We start from the raw sequence: 18,846 nt of genomic DNA, 5'->3' as shown, positions 1-18,846 counted from the left end.
TTTTTTGGAATTTTCGGATCACAAACACCTCGGACTAGACTAGACTATTTGCCATGGGTGCCCATATGCAAAATTTTAAGGGGGGGGGGGGGGCTCAGATATTTACCCCATGGTTTAGCAGGATATCTACCCCAAGGAAACCGATTTCAGCAAAAATTAGAGTTATTAAATTTTAGCATTTTTAATAACTTAGTCATTAATGGCTAGAAAAGAAATGTTTTTATATTTTTGCAAAGAAAAAAGTACTAAAAGCAAGGAAGCTCTAATCGAAAAGGGGGGGGGGGCTTGAGTCCCCCCTTGCCCTACTATATGGGCGCCCTAGCTATTTGCTCCTTTGTCTTGACTCTTCGTCTTAAAGTAACTTGCGTACTTCAATCACAATTTCAAGAAGAAACTGATATTTTTTATATTAATTCTGATGATAACTTGAAAATGATTAAAGTATACATTTCTTCTAAATTATCAAGGATTAATTCTTCACATTTTGAATTTAGCTGCAAAAATTGTATGTTAAATAAAAACAACTTCGTTTTTTAATGAGGTACCATCCATGAATAATTTACAGATTTTTTTTTCCCTTTGGGCCAAATTTAGGACCTGAGGATTACAGGCCGCCACAGGTAATACGCAGGAAAATACTGTTACTAAAACAATTGAATGTAAAAAACTCATTTTCTACAAAAAGTGCTCCAAAAACAGAAAACATCAATAAACACCAGACGAGACCGGATGATTGCTTGTACAAACATTGATAATTTTCATGTTCTTAAACATGAATTATGAAAACATTAATCCACAAAATAGATCAATTTAATTTTAAAGTTCACAATGGTTTAAAATGAAATTCAAAAGTTAACATGTAATATATTTTATATATATACATACATATGTATATATATACCAGGCTTGGAGTCAATTAGGAGGGAATGTAATCAATTACAACTATGATTACGGGCACAAAAAAAAGGGAATTACAATTACGATTATAATCCTCTGCCAAAACGTAATTACGATTACAGTAACAATGGGTTTAATCTTTAATCATTTGATGTGGAAATTACACGACATTTACTGTTTTCCATCATAACGTTTTTAAATTAAATTTTTTCGGAACAAATATAGCCTAATTTGCTCCCTGATAATGTAGCTATCTATGGTGAAAAAATAGTTAAAATCGGTCCATACAGAAGTAGCCATTTATGTATAAAGATTAGACCCCAACAACTCTACAGGATCAATTTTATGATCATTTGATAAGCTATTTGCATATGCTTTGATTTCATTCTTGAATCAATCACTTACTAAAGAAATTGCACTTTTATAAGTGCTAAAAGCTTTCAACTTAACATTCATAAAAAATAAAATTGGGCACAACATGTTTTACTGTGATTTCCACTTTTTAGTCATAGAGCTTTTTTTTTTTATTTATAAATGAGTATTTTATAATAATATTTATGCATCACAGTTTTAAGGCAACAGTGAAGTGCAGTTTTTCTCACTTTAAAAATGTGGCATAAAAAGATAATTAAATTTTAAAATTTGTGTTGATTCCTTGGTACAATAAAACATAAGCAAACTTTATAAAATCTATCCATGCAAATTTTACTTTCATACATACTCATTAATTACAGATAATATCAGTTGTAAACATATAAACATACATTTAAGATGAAACTGTGCGAGAAATTATTTTGAAAACACACACAAAAAAAAAAAAAAAAAAAATCTTACTCACGAGGGTTTAGATGATAGATGTCATGTAGCAAAAGATAAATGCAATGCGTGTAAAGGCAAACGTGTTTAAAGAATCACTGAAACACAAATGCGAATTCGGTTTTCTTTTGACAAAATCTTTTTTCAGTCATTCACTACTTTCTCATGAAAATATAAAAAACCCAGAAGCTCTTTGTAGCGCGAAGCTAAATTGTACTTTTGATTTCATTGTACTTTTTCTGCTAAAATACGTTTTGAGGCGGCAATGTGCTTCGCTTGATTGCTTAACATTGACAGATGAAAGGGAAACTGATGAATGACCAATTGTAAGGATTTGGGAAGACGTTTCCCTGGGAAGAAGCCCTGATACGTTCCTGTCAAAATGCCCACAGGGTACTAATTGTACTTAAGGTAGGGCTCGATTTATGACTCTCGTTTGCAAACAGGGACGAGCACTGAATAGTCGTTTAAAGAAAGAAGTCGTTTTCTATGTTACTATTGAACTATGTTATCTTTATATACATTAGTAAAAGGACGGCTTAAATTTTTTAATTTTTTAGAAAGTCAAGATTACAAGGGGGAAATTACAGATTATTTTATTTAGATTTACAGTTACGATTATGCATGAAAGTCCCAATTATGATTTCGATTACGATAACAGGAGTATCCCATCGACAGATTACGATTATGATTATGATTACAGAAAAACGTAATCGATTACTGGGATTAAGATTATGTGATCGGCGATTACTCCAAGCCTGATATATATATATATATATACATATATATAGAAAAAACCCAAACATTTTTTTGAGAACTGACATCTTCATATAAAAAATAGTCAATGATCGAGTAACCTGCGTGTTTCAACAATGAAATTCCCGCCAAGTCATGATCATTTGATAATATGTTTTGGTCATGTTTGACACGCAGGGAAAGATTTTTATTGTGACAAGGCTGAACTCGATCGGTCACCTAACCGCTTTGCTGGCAAGACTGTCATTTCTGGGGAATGAAGAAACGAAAACAATTAACACTATCTACTGGAGTTTAGGGTTAATCCACTGGTGTTAGGGTTAAATCTTTCATTTCAGGAAAACGAAGAAATCGAAACAATGAACGCTATCTATTGGAGTTTAGGGGGAATTAATTCACTGGAGTTAGGGTTAAATCTTCCATTTTAGGAAAACGAAGAAACTGAAACGATGAACGCTATCTATTGGAGTTTAGGGGGAATTCACTTGAGTTAGGGTTAAATCTTCCATTTTAGGAAAACGAAGAAATCGAAACAATGAACGCTATCTACTGGAGTTTAGGGTTAATCCACTGGAGTTAGGGTTAGATCTTTCATTTCAGGAAAACGAAGAAATCGAAACAATGAACGCTATCTATTGGAGTTTAGGGGGAATTAATTCACTGGAGTTAGGGTTAAATCTTCCATTTTAGGAAAACGAAGAAACCGAAACAATGAACGCTATCTACTGGAGTTTAGGGTTAATCCACTGGTGTTACGGTTAAATCTTTCATTCTCGGAAACCGAAGAAACCGAAACAACTAACGCTATCTACTGGAGTTTAGGGTTAACCCACTAGTGTTAGGGTTAAATCATTCATTTTAGGAGAACGAAGAAACTGAAACAATGAACGCTATCTACTGGAGTTTATGGGTTACTCCACTGGTGTTAGGGTTAGGTGTAATTCATTTTAGGAAAACGAAGAAACCGAAACAATGAACGCTATCTACTGGAGTTTAGTGTTAATCCACTGGTGTTAGGGTTAATTCTTTCATTTTAGGAAAACGAAGAAACCGAAACAATGAACGCTATCTACTGGAGTTTAGGGTTACTCCACTGGTGTTAGGGTTAGGTATAATTCATTTTAGGAAAACGAAGAAACCGAAACAATTAACGCTTTCTACTGGAGTTTAGTGTTAATCCACTGGTGTTAGGGTTAAATCATTCATTTTAGGAAAACGAAGAAACCGAAACAATGAACGCTATCTACTGGAGTTTAGGGTTAATCCACTGGTGTTAGGGTTAAAATTTCAACTATTAAAATATCACCAAACAGGGAATAGCTTCGTTCAAATGTATAGAAGCGATTTTCACCCGTCATACCTTGACGGGCAACTTTCTAGTTAATAATAACCCCCCCCCCACAATCCATAAGTTGATGAATCATTCAAACTTACTTCAATGATGGAGCCTCGAACGTAAAACTTGCTGCCAGTTTTCTGAAATCAAAAGAACCCAGTGATTGGATGACCGTCAAAAAATCGTTTTTGAGGGAGTTATCGGACGGACTCCAATGAAGGAAAAGCGGCGATAGTGAGCACAAGACTCGAAACAAACAAAGAGATGGAACAAGGCAACTTGCAGTGAACTTCAGGACAGATAAGTGATGAGGAAGGTGGAAGTGGTTGGCCAATGAAACAAGATAGGAAAGTCCGATGCATGAACAAATATCACATAATATCAGGATGAAAATTGCCTCATTTAATAATTAAAACATGAAATTTCAAAAATTTTAACAGGCAGCAAAACCTTAACCGTCTGAGATTAGGGTTGGCCGGATTGGACCCAATTGGGTTGGACCCAATGGGTTTTTTTTGAAAAAACCCATTTAAAAAATCCCATTAATTAGCCCACTTTTGGGTTTTTTTAAAATTTTCTGAGAAGTTTTCAAAAAAAAAAAAAAAAAAAAAAATTAATTAAAATACTATCACAATTTAAACTTCTTTTTTATTTGTTCTTCACAACAGACAATGGACATAAAAAATGAATTTTGAACTTTAATAGTATTTTTTAACTTTTAACGGCATTAAAAAAATACTTCAAAGATTTTAAATAAATATATTTACCTTTTTTCTTTAACTGGACAATAAATAACTCAAATTATCTTGATTAAGTCCTGTCACGTCAGATTTTCTCAATACTTGTAGATTGTACAGGTGAAACTACTCTAGCTAAAAGGCTTTCATGTGAATTATTTTCTGCTAACCAACACAAATCTTGTTACAAATCTCGAGTAAACAAGGTATATTTTTTTAGAAATTAACAGGTTTTACAAACGGTCAGACAGAAAACAGAATAGGATGTACAGTATTTTCATTATCTTACGAAATGTTTAATGTTTCTTACTCCGTACACGGAAATAGAAAAACAGGCAACATAAAATTTAAAGAAATGTCTTGATTACTCTGGAATTCAGTAAAAAGGGATTTAAACTACTTGAGGTTCTACAGTTGTTTTGCATAACAAAATGAAATACAATAAAGTAAAATGAAAAAAAAATGTAATTAAAAACGAACAATAGATTTTATCACTTGAGAAGTAACTTTGCCTGTTGGTAATAATGAAAACTAAAAAAAAAAATCTGAAACTTCCCCATTCTTGGCTTTTGTCGTCTTTTATACTTTTCTTCAGAAAACGCTGAATTTTAACTAGTTTTAAAGCCTTTTTTTTACCCAAAGACAATTTCTGCGCTTTGTCCATATACTTACGCTATAATATGCTACAAGTGCCCCACATTTCCCCTAAAAAAAAAAACCACATTTCTTTTAAAAAACCCAGCTTTAGTTGGGTTTTTTTTGGGTTTTATTTTAAAAACCAAAAAAAACCTGGGCCCATGGGCTTTTTTTAAAAAACCCGGGTTTTTGCCAACCCTGTCTGAGATCCCTTATAAATATTTGGTATGCCTTCTTAAATATGTAAAATAAGTTTTCAGCATTGTCACGTTTCGTTGAAAGCTGTTTGTCGGAGCACATTTTTTGATTACCTTAGCATGGAAGGAATCCACACAAACATAAGTTTAAGAAATAGATAACAAATTATTAAAATAATGAATAAATAAGCAGACGCACGGTTACACACATTAAAAAAACTCATCAAACTTTAAAACTAATAAAAATATTTATAGGATGCAAAAGGATTGAAATTTCAAACGAAGCGAGCAGTTTTCAGCAAAGCACTGGTTTGACATTGGCACGTTGCTTAAAAGTACGTTTTTGAGGCAAATTGCAGTGGAAGAAGAGTTGAGGGGGGGGGGGGGGGGAACAGAAAATACAAGAAAACAAAGAACAAAAATTAAGAAAATTGGAATATTTTCAGATTTTTAAGAGAAATAAAAGTGTTGGGAGGCCGGAGACAGGCACAAAAGGAGGAAAGGTTTCAAAAACCCACAGAGAAAGTCGGATTTCTGACAAAAATCTCACACCAGAAAACAGCACAATCTGTGAGAGAGGTTAAAAAAATGGTCTCAAAAATGCTGAAAAAAAGTACAACATCATTTATGGGCAGTCTTAAAGTTAAAACATTCTACATGATTAAAAGTCTAAAATTTGTGAGAAACGTCCGAAAGAATCCCATCCATACCTTTTCTAGGTCTGCGCGCAGGTTCTCGGCCAATAGCGTCGCTCGGGCCGCCTCCTTCCGCTCCGCCTCCAGCTCCTCCTCCAAGGTCAGAAGCCGTGCCCTGTCTGCGGATTGGCTGGCGGTCAGGCCCGCGATCTGGAGGGAGACAGGGGATTGGTCGGAAGTGAGAAGTATTATAAATATGCAGCAAAGTCATTCAATAACATGAGATGTTGAAAAGTATGGGGAGGTGAAAAAACAACAAGCCATTCGTTTTGGACAAATGTCATTAACGAGTAAAACAACAATTGAACAGATTGGTTAGAGAACGATTAGACTTCAGGCATGGCCTCACTAGATGGCACTGGCACTTAACGGGCCTTGACAATTTTTGACTTTTCTGTGTTAAACCGATGCAGCTCATGCATCCACCAATCACTGTCAATGTTTCATCGCAGCTCATGGATACTTGCCAACCTTCGAAGGAAAAAAAAACAGGAGATTTTACTAGAGGTATACAGGTGATTCACCATCGACAGATCCTCGCTACAGAATTATTAAATTATGCTTTTAAATAACATGAATACTAAATTTAAAGTGAAATGGGGATTTTTTTCAGATATAAGCAAATTGGTAGTAGCAAGAAAAATATACTGCAAAGGAAAAACTAAATAATAAGGAGTGAATTTGCTTAAAGTTTTGTACATTCTCCAGTTTGTACCAGAAAAGTAGCTACAAAAATTTAATTACTAAAATGCGAAAAAAAAAAAGGAAATCAATATATAATGAAAATACAGCATAAATTAAGTAGGTATAGGGTAGCACATGTCAAAATAACTTCAAATATGAAAAATAATTGAAATAGTTTCGAGATGCAAAAGGATTGAAATCTGCGGCAATTTTTGGCAAAGCACGTGTTTAATTAATTTTTACTAAATGAGTTATTAATTGGAAAAATTCTTATTCCCTGACATTGGTACACTAGAAAAGGGCACCATCTATTGAGAACAAAGTGAAACTTTTTGATGATTGACTGAAAAAACTGCAAAAACGGGAAATCGGGAGATAGAAGCAAAAAACGGGAGTCTCCCGTCAAAAACAGTCGAGTTGGCAATTATGCTCATGCATCCACCAATCAATGTCAATGTTTCAAAGCTTGTTTCTTTTTGATTGGACATCACCCATTTTGACCGCAAGAGGCTAAACTGGGAGCCCCTGCATCCACCGATCAGTGGCAAAAGTGATGGAAAGAGGGGTGCCCTGTAGCGCCCTCTTTGTTGCCATGAGTTTCAGCGATTGCCACGGCCTATAAGAATTAAGTGTGGCCATGCTTCAGGCTATACCTCTGTAATATGCTGAGCAAACTCATTGTAGTTAAGACTAGTGCTGTAAAATACCTGGGTAGTTATGAATTTTCAAGTTTGAGTACCCAGGGAATAGACCAAAAAAGCGTATTTGCCTGGGTAGTTATACAGTAGCAGACCATTATAACGTATACCTTGGGACCAGAGCTTTTGCATTATACAGGTTTTTGCGTTATATAGATCATTTCACAAATTTCGAAACTAACATTCAGAATATATCTATATATTAGCACTTCAGAATGAGTTTTATCTGCAATGAGTATTAAAGCACAAATATTACAATTAGTTATTCACAAATAAATACAGTTGGCTCTCCGTTTAATGACGCTCTATTTAACAACTTTCTCTATTTAACGACAGCTTTTCCCGGTCAGAGATGGTCCACTGTAGTGTTAAAAGCATTCTATTTAAGGAGGTTTTCTGCTTAATGACGATTTTTTGTGTTCCCTTGAAAGTCGTTAAACAGAGAGCCTACTATATGTTTCACAATCAAAAGAAAGTGCATTATCCTGCACTTCTGCTAGCTTCATGGTTCACATAACAGCTGCATTTTCAAGAGCCATCTGGTATTTTCTGTTTATTATGAGTACAAATTTTAAATTTAAAAGCTTTGAATTAAGATGGAAAGATGAAACACTTTCAAAATTTAAGCTGCCTAACAATTTTTATGTTTGCAAAGCAAATCAGAAGGATTTTTAAACTTCCAAAACCTATTGTTTACTTCTGAAAAGTTGTGCGGTTTATAGAAAATTTCGTTATATAAGTCGGCGTTATAATGGTCTTCTACTGTATTCCAGTTAAGTCAACGCAAAATACCTGCATTTGTGTATAATACTTATGAAAATGGAAATATGCATGACGTCAAAATGTAACTATTTACCAAATAATCCAATCTTCTTTTTTTCCTCTTTGCAGAGCTGGAAGCGAAACTGGAGAATGCCCTGGATGAGAGAAGGGGCCTGCTAGAGAGGTCAGCCCTCCCACTTTAGTTTTGTTCTCTTATTTCACCCCCATGTCATACTGTGCTGCGGTGCAGGGGTGCCCCCCCCCCCCCCCCGGCCCAAGTTCAATTGGCGTAAATTTTCCACCCCCTCCCTACATTTTTCTCAACCCTCTTTCTAGGGTTCGTACGCCTCCTGAAAATCCTGAAAAACTCCTGAATGGGAAATATAATTTTTTCTTCTAAGGGCCCTTAAAACTCCTGAATTTTTGTTTTAACCTCCTGATTTTCCCCCTCTCCTAATAATTTTTACTAGTAAAAGTGCTTCATCAATCTCAAAATAAAACTTTAACAATCACTAATTTTAATTCCATGTCATCTCCGTTTAGGCGGTCATATTGAATCGCTGGCAGCCAATCAAATTCTCGTATTATACAGAGCACCCAGTGCATTTCACAAAGACTTGGGGTCTGTTCGAACATGCCCATTACGTTTACTGATCGTAACTGGCACCAAGAGCATGTGCTAGGTTTTGTGCTAACAGCAACAGCTATTAAGCACATTTTCTATATTGCTAATTAGTAGTACTATTGCTATTTTGTAGTATTTGCAGTATCGATAATGTGCCGATATATCTATTGGGACTTTGTTAAGAATTTGTGTATTCCTGTTATTTTCAATATTTTTAATCCAATTCTTAATTAATTATTTTTTTTTTATTTGATTGAATAGTGTGTGAAAAAAAATTACTAATCTATTAAAAACATAATGCAATTTTTTCTTTTTTAAATTTTGACAGTGAAGTAGATTAAATGTTACTGAAACTATTTTTCTTGTAAAAACCGCTCGTGTTATTACTCCTGAAAATTTTGTTTTCGACTCCTGAAAACTCCTGAAATTCATTTTGTCTGGAAGAGTATAAACCTCGTCTTCCCCTTTTTTTATTTATTAGTTCTCTTTTTTAATTTCATTTATTATGTAAACATGTTTCTTATTTATTTATTCATTTTTAATTATTATTATTATTAATATTTTATTCGAAAAGTTCTGTGCTGCGGTAATGACATACACACACTGAATAAATAAATGAAATAAAATATAGACAGAATTATATGAAATAAAATAAATAATTTGAATTAAAAATAAATCAATAAATTAAGATGAATTAATAAAAAAAATTAAAAATCCCCCCCCCAAATTTTGATGGCACAACTTGAGCCATTCCCCCCCCCCCATGGGCACCCCTGCTGTGGTGTGTTCATTTTTTAATGATAGAGTGTTCCAATTTCGGAATTTTAACGCTCTCGCTTTGTGTTCTAAAAGAATCAAAAACTACTTTTTCTCGCAAAAAAATCTCCCGTTTTTTTCTCCCTCGGATTTGTATCGAAATTCATCAGAAATTGAATTTCAATGTTTAACTTGGTATTGTCAAAAAAAAAAAAAAAAAATTCAATTGACATTTTAAAGCATACAACAAGTTATTTTCCACTTTTAGTTTTGAAACTGCAAAACATTGCTTTTTAAATGTTCATCCTTTAAAAATATTCTATTGTGTTTTCGATTAATACATCGTAAAAATTTGCAGTTCTGACACGTTTTTATACCAAGTACCTCTTAACCGAGATTTCAAACATCCAAGGAATCCAATATGAATTCCCTCCAGATTTCCAGTATTGTAAATATGTGCGAATACGCTATCTGAATAATAATAAGAAGAATACCTGCTGGTTGAGTTCCCTGGAAGACTCGTCCTTCTGGAGTCGCAACTCTGAGATGCGAGATCTGGCTTCTTCTGCTTCCGACTCCAACTCCTTGCACCTCTCCTTGGAAATCTGAAGCTCGTAGCTGGCCTGCCAAAAACATAATCAACCAACTCTCAGACGCATGATTAAAAAAAACACTTTAAAATATCGTCGCTTGAAAAGAACAGTGGCGGCTCAAAAAATACCGAAAATGAGACTTTTAATTGATAATACAGGCATCCCTCGTATAACACGGTTCATTCTTTCCGTGTAGTATCCAAACCGTGATATACGAGACTTTTTTTAAAAATAACTTTGCAACTTACTTTTTTACACTCATTAATCATGTACATAGTAAAAATCATGTCAATACGTACCGTGTTGTATCGAAACCGTGTTATATGAGACTTAGAAATAATGTGAATCAAGGGATGTGTACCGTGTTATATCGAAACCGTGTTATACGAGACTTAGAAATAATGTGAATCAAGGGATGTGTACCGTGTTATATCGAAACCGTGTTATACAAGGCTTAGAAATAATGTGAATCAAGGGATGTGTACCGTGTTATATCAAAACCGTGTTGTACAAGACTTAATAATGTGAATCAAGGGATGTGTACTGTGTTATATCGAAACCGTGTTATGCAAGGCTTAGAAATAATGTGAATCAAGGGATGTGTACCGTGTTACACAAGACTTAGAAATAATGTGAATCAAGGGATGTGTACCGTGTTATATTGAAACCATGTTATACAAGGCTTAGAAATAATGTGAATCAAGGGATGTGTACCGTGTTATACAAGGCTTAGAAATAATATGAATCAAGGGATATGTACCGTGTTATATCGAAACCGTGTTATACAAGGCTTAGAAATAATGTGAATCAAGGGATGTGTACCTTGTTATATCAAAACCGTGTTAAACAAGAATTAGAAATAAAGTGAATCAAGGGATGTGTACCGTGTTATATCGAAACCGTGTTATACAAGGCTTAGAAATAATGTGAATCAAGGGATGTGTACCGTGTTATATCGAAACCGTGTTATACAAGAATTAGAAATAATGTGAATCAAGGGATGTGCACCATGTTATATCGAAACCGTGTTATATGATACTCAGAAATAATGTGAATCAAGGGATATGTACCGTGTTATATCGAAACCAAGTTTCATAAAAACAAAGTAAACACTTCTCAGAGTTATCAACCATTAACAGAATGTCTAAAACAAAAATGAAATTTCATCCTTTTTAAAGATAACATTCGTGTTATAACAAAACCCCGAAGTTAAAAATTCAGGTTTCGTACCGTGTAATATCAAAACTGTGTGGTACAAGTACTGTGATCTTTTAAATGGAATAAAGACACAAGTTGTAGATAGCGAAGTTGCTGGTTGATGGCAACTTTGATTAAAACCTAATTTGGCTTTAATGTGATTAAAAATTCTAGCAACCCTAAGTGGCTAGCATAGGAACTATAAAATAAACAAAAATAATAGTACTGACCCTTTTTTAAGGGACATTACAATAATTAGGAGTTGTTATTGAATGAGACAACAATAAATTACAAATCACAACAATGTAAAAAACTGGCCTCCTGAAAAAGTTGCTTTAAAGGGAAGTAAAGCTTTTTACTTCCATTTACAAAAAAGGAAGTACTGTATTCGCGAAAAAATTTTCACTCAAAATTCGGCCTTCATTTCCATTTTGCTCACCCCCAAATGAATGTTGAGTTTATTTTTCAACCCGACCACACGTGGATATATGCCTAGGAACCTACAGACACCCAAAGTATCCATTTTGATGATCCCCGAGTTAATTAACAGTTATTAGCATAACTAATAGCTAATAAATTATTAGTTATTTAGCTTAAAAAAAACTAAGATTAGTTTTCTAACTATTCAATACATTTTAAACGTTTATAAATATGTTATTTTATTTATATAAGAAGTGATTTTAAATGAAAAATTTGTGCTTTATTTACACTGGTTTTTCACTTTGACCAAGAAGTGATTTTGTTTTATGCTTTGCTTAAAAATATGGTTTCTATCATCATGTACATTTTAATTAAAAGAATATGTTGAGCAATTAATTTTCTTAAATGTATTAGTGATGGTGTATGAGAAAAACTGCACATTTTTATTTGGTTCTCAACTGTAATTTTGGAGTAATAGCAATATTGCGAGGGTGAAAATCTGTTTCACACACATTATCATGGATTTATGCAGAGCCTGCTGAAGTTAAGATTGAATAGTGCAGTGTAATTAAATTTAGGGCAACACGTTCTGAAAATGCAAAATTAATTTATAAAATAAAAACTTATTTTAATTAATGAATTAATTAAAAAAAATCACTTTACTGAAATCAATGATTTTTTTTAAAAAAATCACTTGATTTAAAATATTTAAATCAACAAACCAGGGTTCATACTCAATTTGGGTAAAAAAATTCCATGACTTTTCCAAGACTTTCTCATGACTTCATAAAAGTTTTCATGACCTTGTTACACGAAGAGAATAGTACTATTTAAGGTCAAACTTGTGCCCATTTTCGGAAATGGGCTTTTGATAAACTTTTATGTGAGTGCCACCACATTGGAGGTTACTCATTGGAGGGCGACTGAAAAAAATATCAGTGCACACTGCAGAAACTAATGAATTATTCTTATTCATCATCATCATATCAATTCAAGCAAAGTAAAAATATAGTGAATGCAAAACACTAATGTTTAAACGCCGAATAAATATTAAACAAATAGGGTAGAATAGTAATAAACGGGACAAAGGTTGAATGAGTCATTCCTAAGTTTTCAATAATGAATTAACTTCATAAAAACATTGCCCTTTGGTGTCCCAATAGTGCATCTACTCACCAATGTAACTGAACAATATACTACATTCGTTCATTAAAGCAAAGCCGCGTTTTTCAGTTTTTCATTTTACTAAATCAGATATTTCAGCTGGCCACAAGGGGATCAGTTTTGCAAGCTGTATGTTGGGCACCACTATTTTAGAGCATTAGAATTTCCATATTTTTATTGCCTGACTAAATTCTTCATTTTCTGAAGCCTTCAACATATTGAGATAAACTCTGATCAATTTCACAATGAATTTTTTACAAGTAGTTGAAACAAACTCGGATGCAGTTGAATTACACTTTTTGATGGGGTAAGGATGGATCCAGAAATTTTTCAAGAAGGGGGTGGTTGATTTTTTAACTTACCTATGTATTTAATTAAAACATGCTGGGGGGGGGGAACGACACAACATTTTTATCTAGGGGGGGGGGAATCTCAATACTCCTTTTTCGTAACATCGCGAAAAATCCTCTGATATTGTATCTTTGAAACTTCAACTCTGAAAAATTTCCAAGAAGGAGATTCGAATCCCACTTCTTTCCTCAACGTCGTCAAATATACCCTATATTTGCATTTTAAGACTTCAATTTGGAAAATTTGCCGGTACGGGGTCCCTCAAGGGATGGGCGATCCCCCCATTGCCTCTCCCTTATATCCATCATTGTGATGGGGTGTGGCAAAATCAAGAAAGTGCATGTCCACTACTACAGAGTATGAAATATAAGTGCTGCTGAAAATAAAGGTGAATTTAAAATTAGTGATGCCCTAGTAGTAAAATCACATTACAAAAAAGGGCGAGCGGCTGCTACAGAAGCGGATGAAATTGGATTGGTTTTTGAAATCGTTCAATTTACACGCAATATCACTAAATCACTCAATATGTCAAACGCTCTTTTAGCTATTGTTACTTTTTTAGTGTCCCAGACATTTTTCCATGACTTTTAATGAAAATATTAATTTTCCATGACTTTTCTAGGTCCGAAATTTTATTTTATTTATTTGGGGAGAATTTCTAATCTAATAATATCTCCCCAATATTTCCTTTAATACCAGCAGAGTGAGTTCTGAAATAAGACTAACAAACAATTTCTAACTTGCATGACGTTTATTTAAACAATAATGTAAATACATGAAATACACCGCCAGCTCAGTCATTTCCAGCCGAGGGCTGCAGTTTTGTGCTTATTGGCATTCATCGGCCCGGCATAGGAAAGTGACTGAGCTGGAGGTGGAAAACCTCTTAAGGAAGCCAAGAGTGCCAAACAAACTGGTAGCTAATACAGAATTAGCACTGACCAGACGAGTGACCGAAACAGTGGTTCGGTTCAACTCGAATTTTGAAGGCAAAGGCAGGTATATTCAGTAAGTTACCGCCCTATAGCCAGAGATACATGAAATACACCGCCAGCTCAGTCAATTCCAGCCAAGGACTGCAGTTGGCGGTGTATTTCATGTATCTCTGCCTTAGCCCTGGCTATAGGGCGGTAACTTACTGAATATACCTGCCTTGCCTGCAATATTCGAGTTGAACCGAACCATTGCTGCGGTCGCTCATCTGGTTTGCTAATTCTGCATTAGCTACCAGTTTGTTTGGCACTCTTGGCTTCCTTAAGAGGTTTTCCACCTCCACCTCAGTCACTCCTATGCCGGGCTGATGAGTGCTAATAAGCACGAAAATGCAGTTCTCGGCTGGAATTGACTGAGCTGGCGGTGTATTTCATGTATTTCTGCCTTAGCCCTGGCTAATGGGCGGTAACTTATTGAATATAAATAATTAAAACACTCTGTAAATGATAAAAATAAATCTAAGAACGTGCTCTCCACATGCTATTTTTGCACGAGATAACTAATACAGCAATGCAAACTGCATGACTATCGACTAAATACTTCGACGAAGAAACCCATTGGGAAATAAGCTAACACCAGCTCATCACTTTCAAGAAAGGGCGATTGGCACAAACAAGCAAGTTCGAATGCCGACGAAGCAAACCGCCTACGATGATGAGAGATAATCAAAGAGAGAAAGAACATAAGCCGCGAGCGGTTTAAATATCTCCCGGGTCATTAGCTTATCCGAGTCAGGTGAACAAGCACTCGTTGAGCACACGTGCCATCAGATTCCTTCTAGAAGCTTCCATGTGACGTCATCCACTACGGAGTTCCCGCCAAAGGTGGACAAAAGTGAAACCAAACGTTCGGTCGATTCGACCGACGTTAATGAGTGCAGATAAGCGTCTTTTACCCAAGTCATACAGAATGAATGGCAATACATCGGAAGTAACGAAAAACATATTCTTTTACTACAGTAGAAGACCGGTACAACACACACTTTGGGACCAGAGCTTTTGCATTATACAGGTTTTGGCGTTATATAGGTCATTTCACAAATTTTGAAACTAATATTCAGAATATATATATATCTATATATTAGCACTTCGGAATGAGTTCTATCTGCAATGAGTATTAAAACACTAATTATACAACTAATCATTCACAAATAAATATGCTTTACAATTGAAAGAAAGTGAATCATCCTGCACTTCTGCCAGCTTCATGGTTTGCATAATAGCTGCATTTTCAAGAGCCATCTGGTATTTTTCTTTATTGTGAATATTAATTTTCATTTAAAAGCTTTGAATTAAGCTGGAAAGATGAAAAACTGTTTCAAAATTTAATTTTCCTAACCATTTTTATGTTTGCAAGGCATCAGAGGGCGTTTTTTGACTTCAAAACCTATTGTTTACTTCTGAAAAGTTGTGCGGTTTATAGAGAATTGTGTTATATAGGTCGTCATTATAAAGGTATTCTACAGTATTGATGTTGTGAGGTGATGAGATAGGATTATTTACTGTTGTTATTAACAGGCATTTATGCAGGGGCGGATCTAGAGGGGGGCTATGGGGGCCATGGCCCCTCCCAAAGCCTTGTGATTGTAGAAATTTTTTTTAAAGAAAAAGACGAAAATATTACGAAAAAATAAAAAAAATTAATACATGCTTTTTACATTAAAAAAAAATTTCGGCCTGAAGTGGGAGAGAAATTATCTCTCTCCTCGAAAAAGAACTATTACTCCCAAAATTTTGAACCTTCGTTTACAACATATCTTGATTCCAACTTTGGGCGTTCTCCTTGGCGTTCTCTAAATGCTGTTGTCCTAAGAGTCACCTATTTCTCACGAGACCAAAAGTAGCCTAATTTGCGTATTTATGGCTTTAATTTCGAAATTTTTTGGAGGGAGAGCTCACGAATCCTCCATCGCTTTCTCTAATATGTGCAAAAATGGCTTAAAATTAGATTTTTAGAGTCTTTCAGGTAAAATATTTCTAGGAAGGGGGGGGGGATTCCAAACACACATACAACCCCCCCTCACTCTCCCTTTAGAAGCATTCATTTTAATAAAGTTTCACCAGTTTGTTCCAAAATTTTGGATGGCCCCTCCCAAAATGATCGATTAGATCCGCCACTGCATTTATGCCTAACATATTTCCATGACTTTCCAGGACTTCCATGACGAACCCTGCATGATAATGAGCCAATTTTGGCCTGCAGGTTAGTTTGCAGACCCCCCGTTTTAAGACTTGAATTTCAAAAATGTATCCAGAGAAAGACTCCGAATTCACTTCCCTTCCAGTCCCCCGAAGATTGCCGACAGATGAGACGATGAACTGACCTTGTGAAGGGCGGACCTGAGTTCTTCCATCTTGAGTTCGTTATCGTGTGCAGTCTTCCCGTAGAGGGTCTGTTGATGGAGAAACTGCTCTTGGAGTCTGGCCTGGAAGAAAAGGAAAGAAAAAAAGGTTCAAGCCCTTTCTTGGAATTTTCTTCCCATTTTTACTTTCTTCTATATCTAATATATAGAAGAAATTATTGGATTTGTTCATATTTTCGAATTTCGAAGGATTTGAACGTTTTGAGGTGTGCCGAGTCCATTTCGACCATTTTTGAAAAATGTTTGTCTGTCTGTGTGTGTGTGTGTCATGTATGTGTATGACCAGTTTTTTGTGGCCGATCTGCAGAAAAAACTACTGCATGAAATCAAACGAAATTTGGTACACATATGTACCCCTATGTGAACTTGTGCCCATTGGTTTTTGGCGCGAATTCCTCCAAGGGGGGTGGAGCAATGGGATGTTTCTTGAGTTATGCTTGCCTGCTATTCCCCAGGAAGTAACTGGCGGAATCAAACAAAACATGGTCCATATGTTGCCCTTAACGAGTACAGGTGCTGATTCAATTTTGGTGTCAATAGCTCAAACGGGGTTGAGTTATAGAACGTTTTGTTGTTATCAATTGTGACTGCTGTATTTCAAGAAATAATGAACGCAATCAAACAAAAATTTATTGACAAGTAGCCCTTAGAGGGTATAAGAGCTGATTTTATTTTGGTGCCAACAGCTGAAAAGGGGGTGGCACAATCAAACGTTCTTTGTTTTCCATTGTGAGTGCCGTATCTCAAGAAGTAATGCTACGTTCTGGTTGAAATTTGGAATATATGTGAATCCATACGTAAACAGGCTTTGGTTCAATTTTGACTCCAATCGCTTCATGGGGGCTGATTTTTTTTTTTTTTTTTTGTGAGAATAAAAATAGCTTTATAATTGCAAGAATAAGAAAGATAAATCGTTATAGACTGTCGTCTGCGTTTATCTCGTGATTTTAATTGCATGGAAAATGAGAAGAAAATCGCGATGATTTGAACTTTAACTCTTGCCATCTTGTGTTTATTAACAAAAAAATGTTTGTAATCATTCTAAGTAAGGCTTTTAAAATAATTATCAATTTTCATTCTCTGCTTTGCTTTTGAGATAAATCTGGAATTGGTATGGTCGATAAGTTTTGGCGTGTGTAATTTTGTTTTTGTTGGGAATATTGCTTCCTCGTGAAGCATGGGGAGGGATCATAATCATAAGAAAGATATAGAAGAAAGTTTCGTGATGGCCACAACATTCTAGTTAAGCTTTATTTAAACATCACACATTGCCAGGGTTCACATATATATATGTTTAGTTTAATAGTAGTTTAGTTATAAAAGTTTTTCATACAGTAACTCACATTCTCTTCTTTGAGCTGCAGAATGGCCACACTAGCGCCTTCCCCTTCTTCAATCTGCAAAAGAAGATACAATGCGTCAACCGCAGACCCAAATGTGATGCAGAGTAATTTTTTACAGCGTTATTTCATGCAAGGAATTTATTCTTCAATTATCTATTTAAAAGAAACATAAAATAAGTGGTTGTTAAATCAAAACTGAGCGGGTTAAATATTCAGTCGTTAAAATCTGATTGGTCGAGAGCAAAAAGCTCATTTGCATATGCTGCTTTTAATGGACCAATCGGATGTTGGCTGGATGTGCAACTGTGTTTGCAGCCATGTATTTTTCTTTTTTTTTCAATGTCTTTTTTTACAGACCCATGCTGCAGAGTAATTTTTTACAGCATTATTTGATGTAAGGAATTTATTTTTCAATTATCAATTCAAAGGAAATAAATACTAGTTAAATCAAAATTAAGTAGGTAAAATGTTCATTGTCTTTAAAATATGATTGGTCGAGAGCAAAAAGCTCATTTGCATATGCTGCTTTTAACGGACCAATCGGATGTTGACTGGACGTGTAACTGTGTTTGCAGCCATGTATTTTTCTTCTTTTTTAATGTTTTTTTTTACAAACCCACTATGCTGCAGAGTAATTTTAATTTTTTACAGCATTATTTGATGTAGGGAATTTATTTTTCAATTATCTATTCAAAGGAAATAAATACTAGTTAAATCAAAATTAAGTAGGTTAAATATTCATTGTCTTTACCATCTGATTGGTCGAAAGCACTAGTGCAGCCAAAAATATCTTCTGGAGGGAATTTTTTTGATCAAAAATACCTTTAC

The 18,846-nt window shown here is 34.8% G+C and overlaps 1 protein-coding gene across 1 annotated transcript in view; it reads right to left on the bottom strand.

Annotated features, from left to right (window-relative positions):
- The window catches only part of LOC129232422 (early endosome antigen 1-like), a 129,887-nt gene that overhangs the window by 61,634 nt on the left and 49,407 nt on the right, over positions 1–18,846 (bottom strand). The window contains exons 13-16 of the mRNA XM_054866567.1: positions 18,019–18,072; positions 16,637–16,738; positions 10,090–10,218; positions 6,086–6,220 (exon numbers count right to left, since the gene is read on the bottom strand). Coding sequence (XP_054722542.1) covers positions 6,086–6,220; positions 10,090–10,218; positions 16,637–16,738; positions 18,019–18,072 — 420 coding nt within the window. The remainder of the gene's footprint in view (positions 1–6,085; positions 6,221–10,089; positions 10,219–16,636; positions 16,739–18,018; positions 18,073–18,846) is intronic.

Source organism: Uloborus diversus, unplaced genomic scaffold (assembly GCF_026930045.1).
Source record: "Uloborus diversus isolate 005 unplaced genomic scaffold, Udiv.v.3.1 scaffold_12, whole genome shotgun sequence".
Lineage (NCBI taxonomy): Eukaryota > Metazoa > Arthropoda > Arachnida > Araneae > Uloboridae > Uloborus > Uloborus diversus.
Note: the sequence above shows the minus strand (reverse complement) of the source record. Positions and strands in the feature narration are given on the sequence as shown.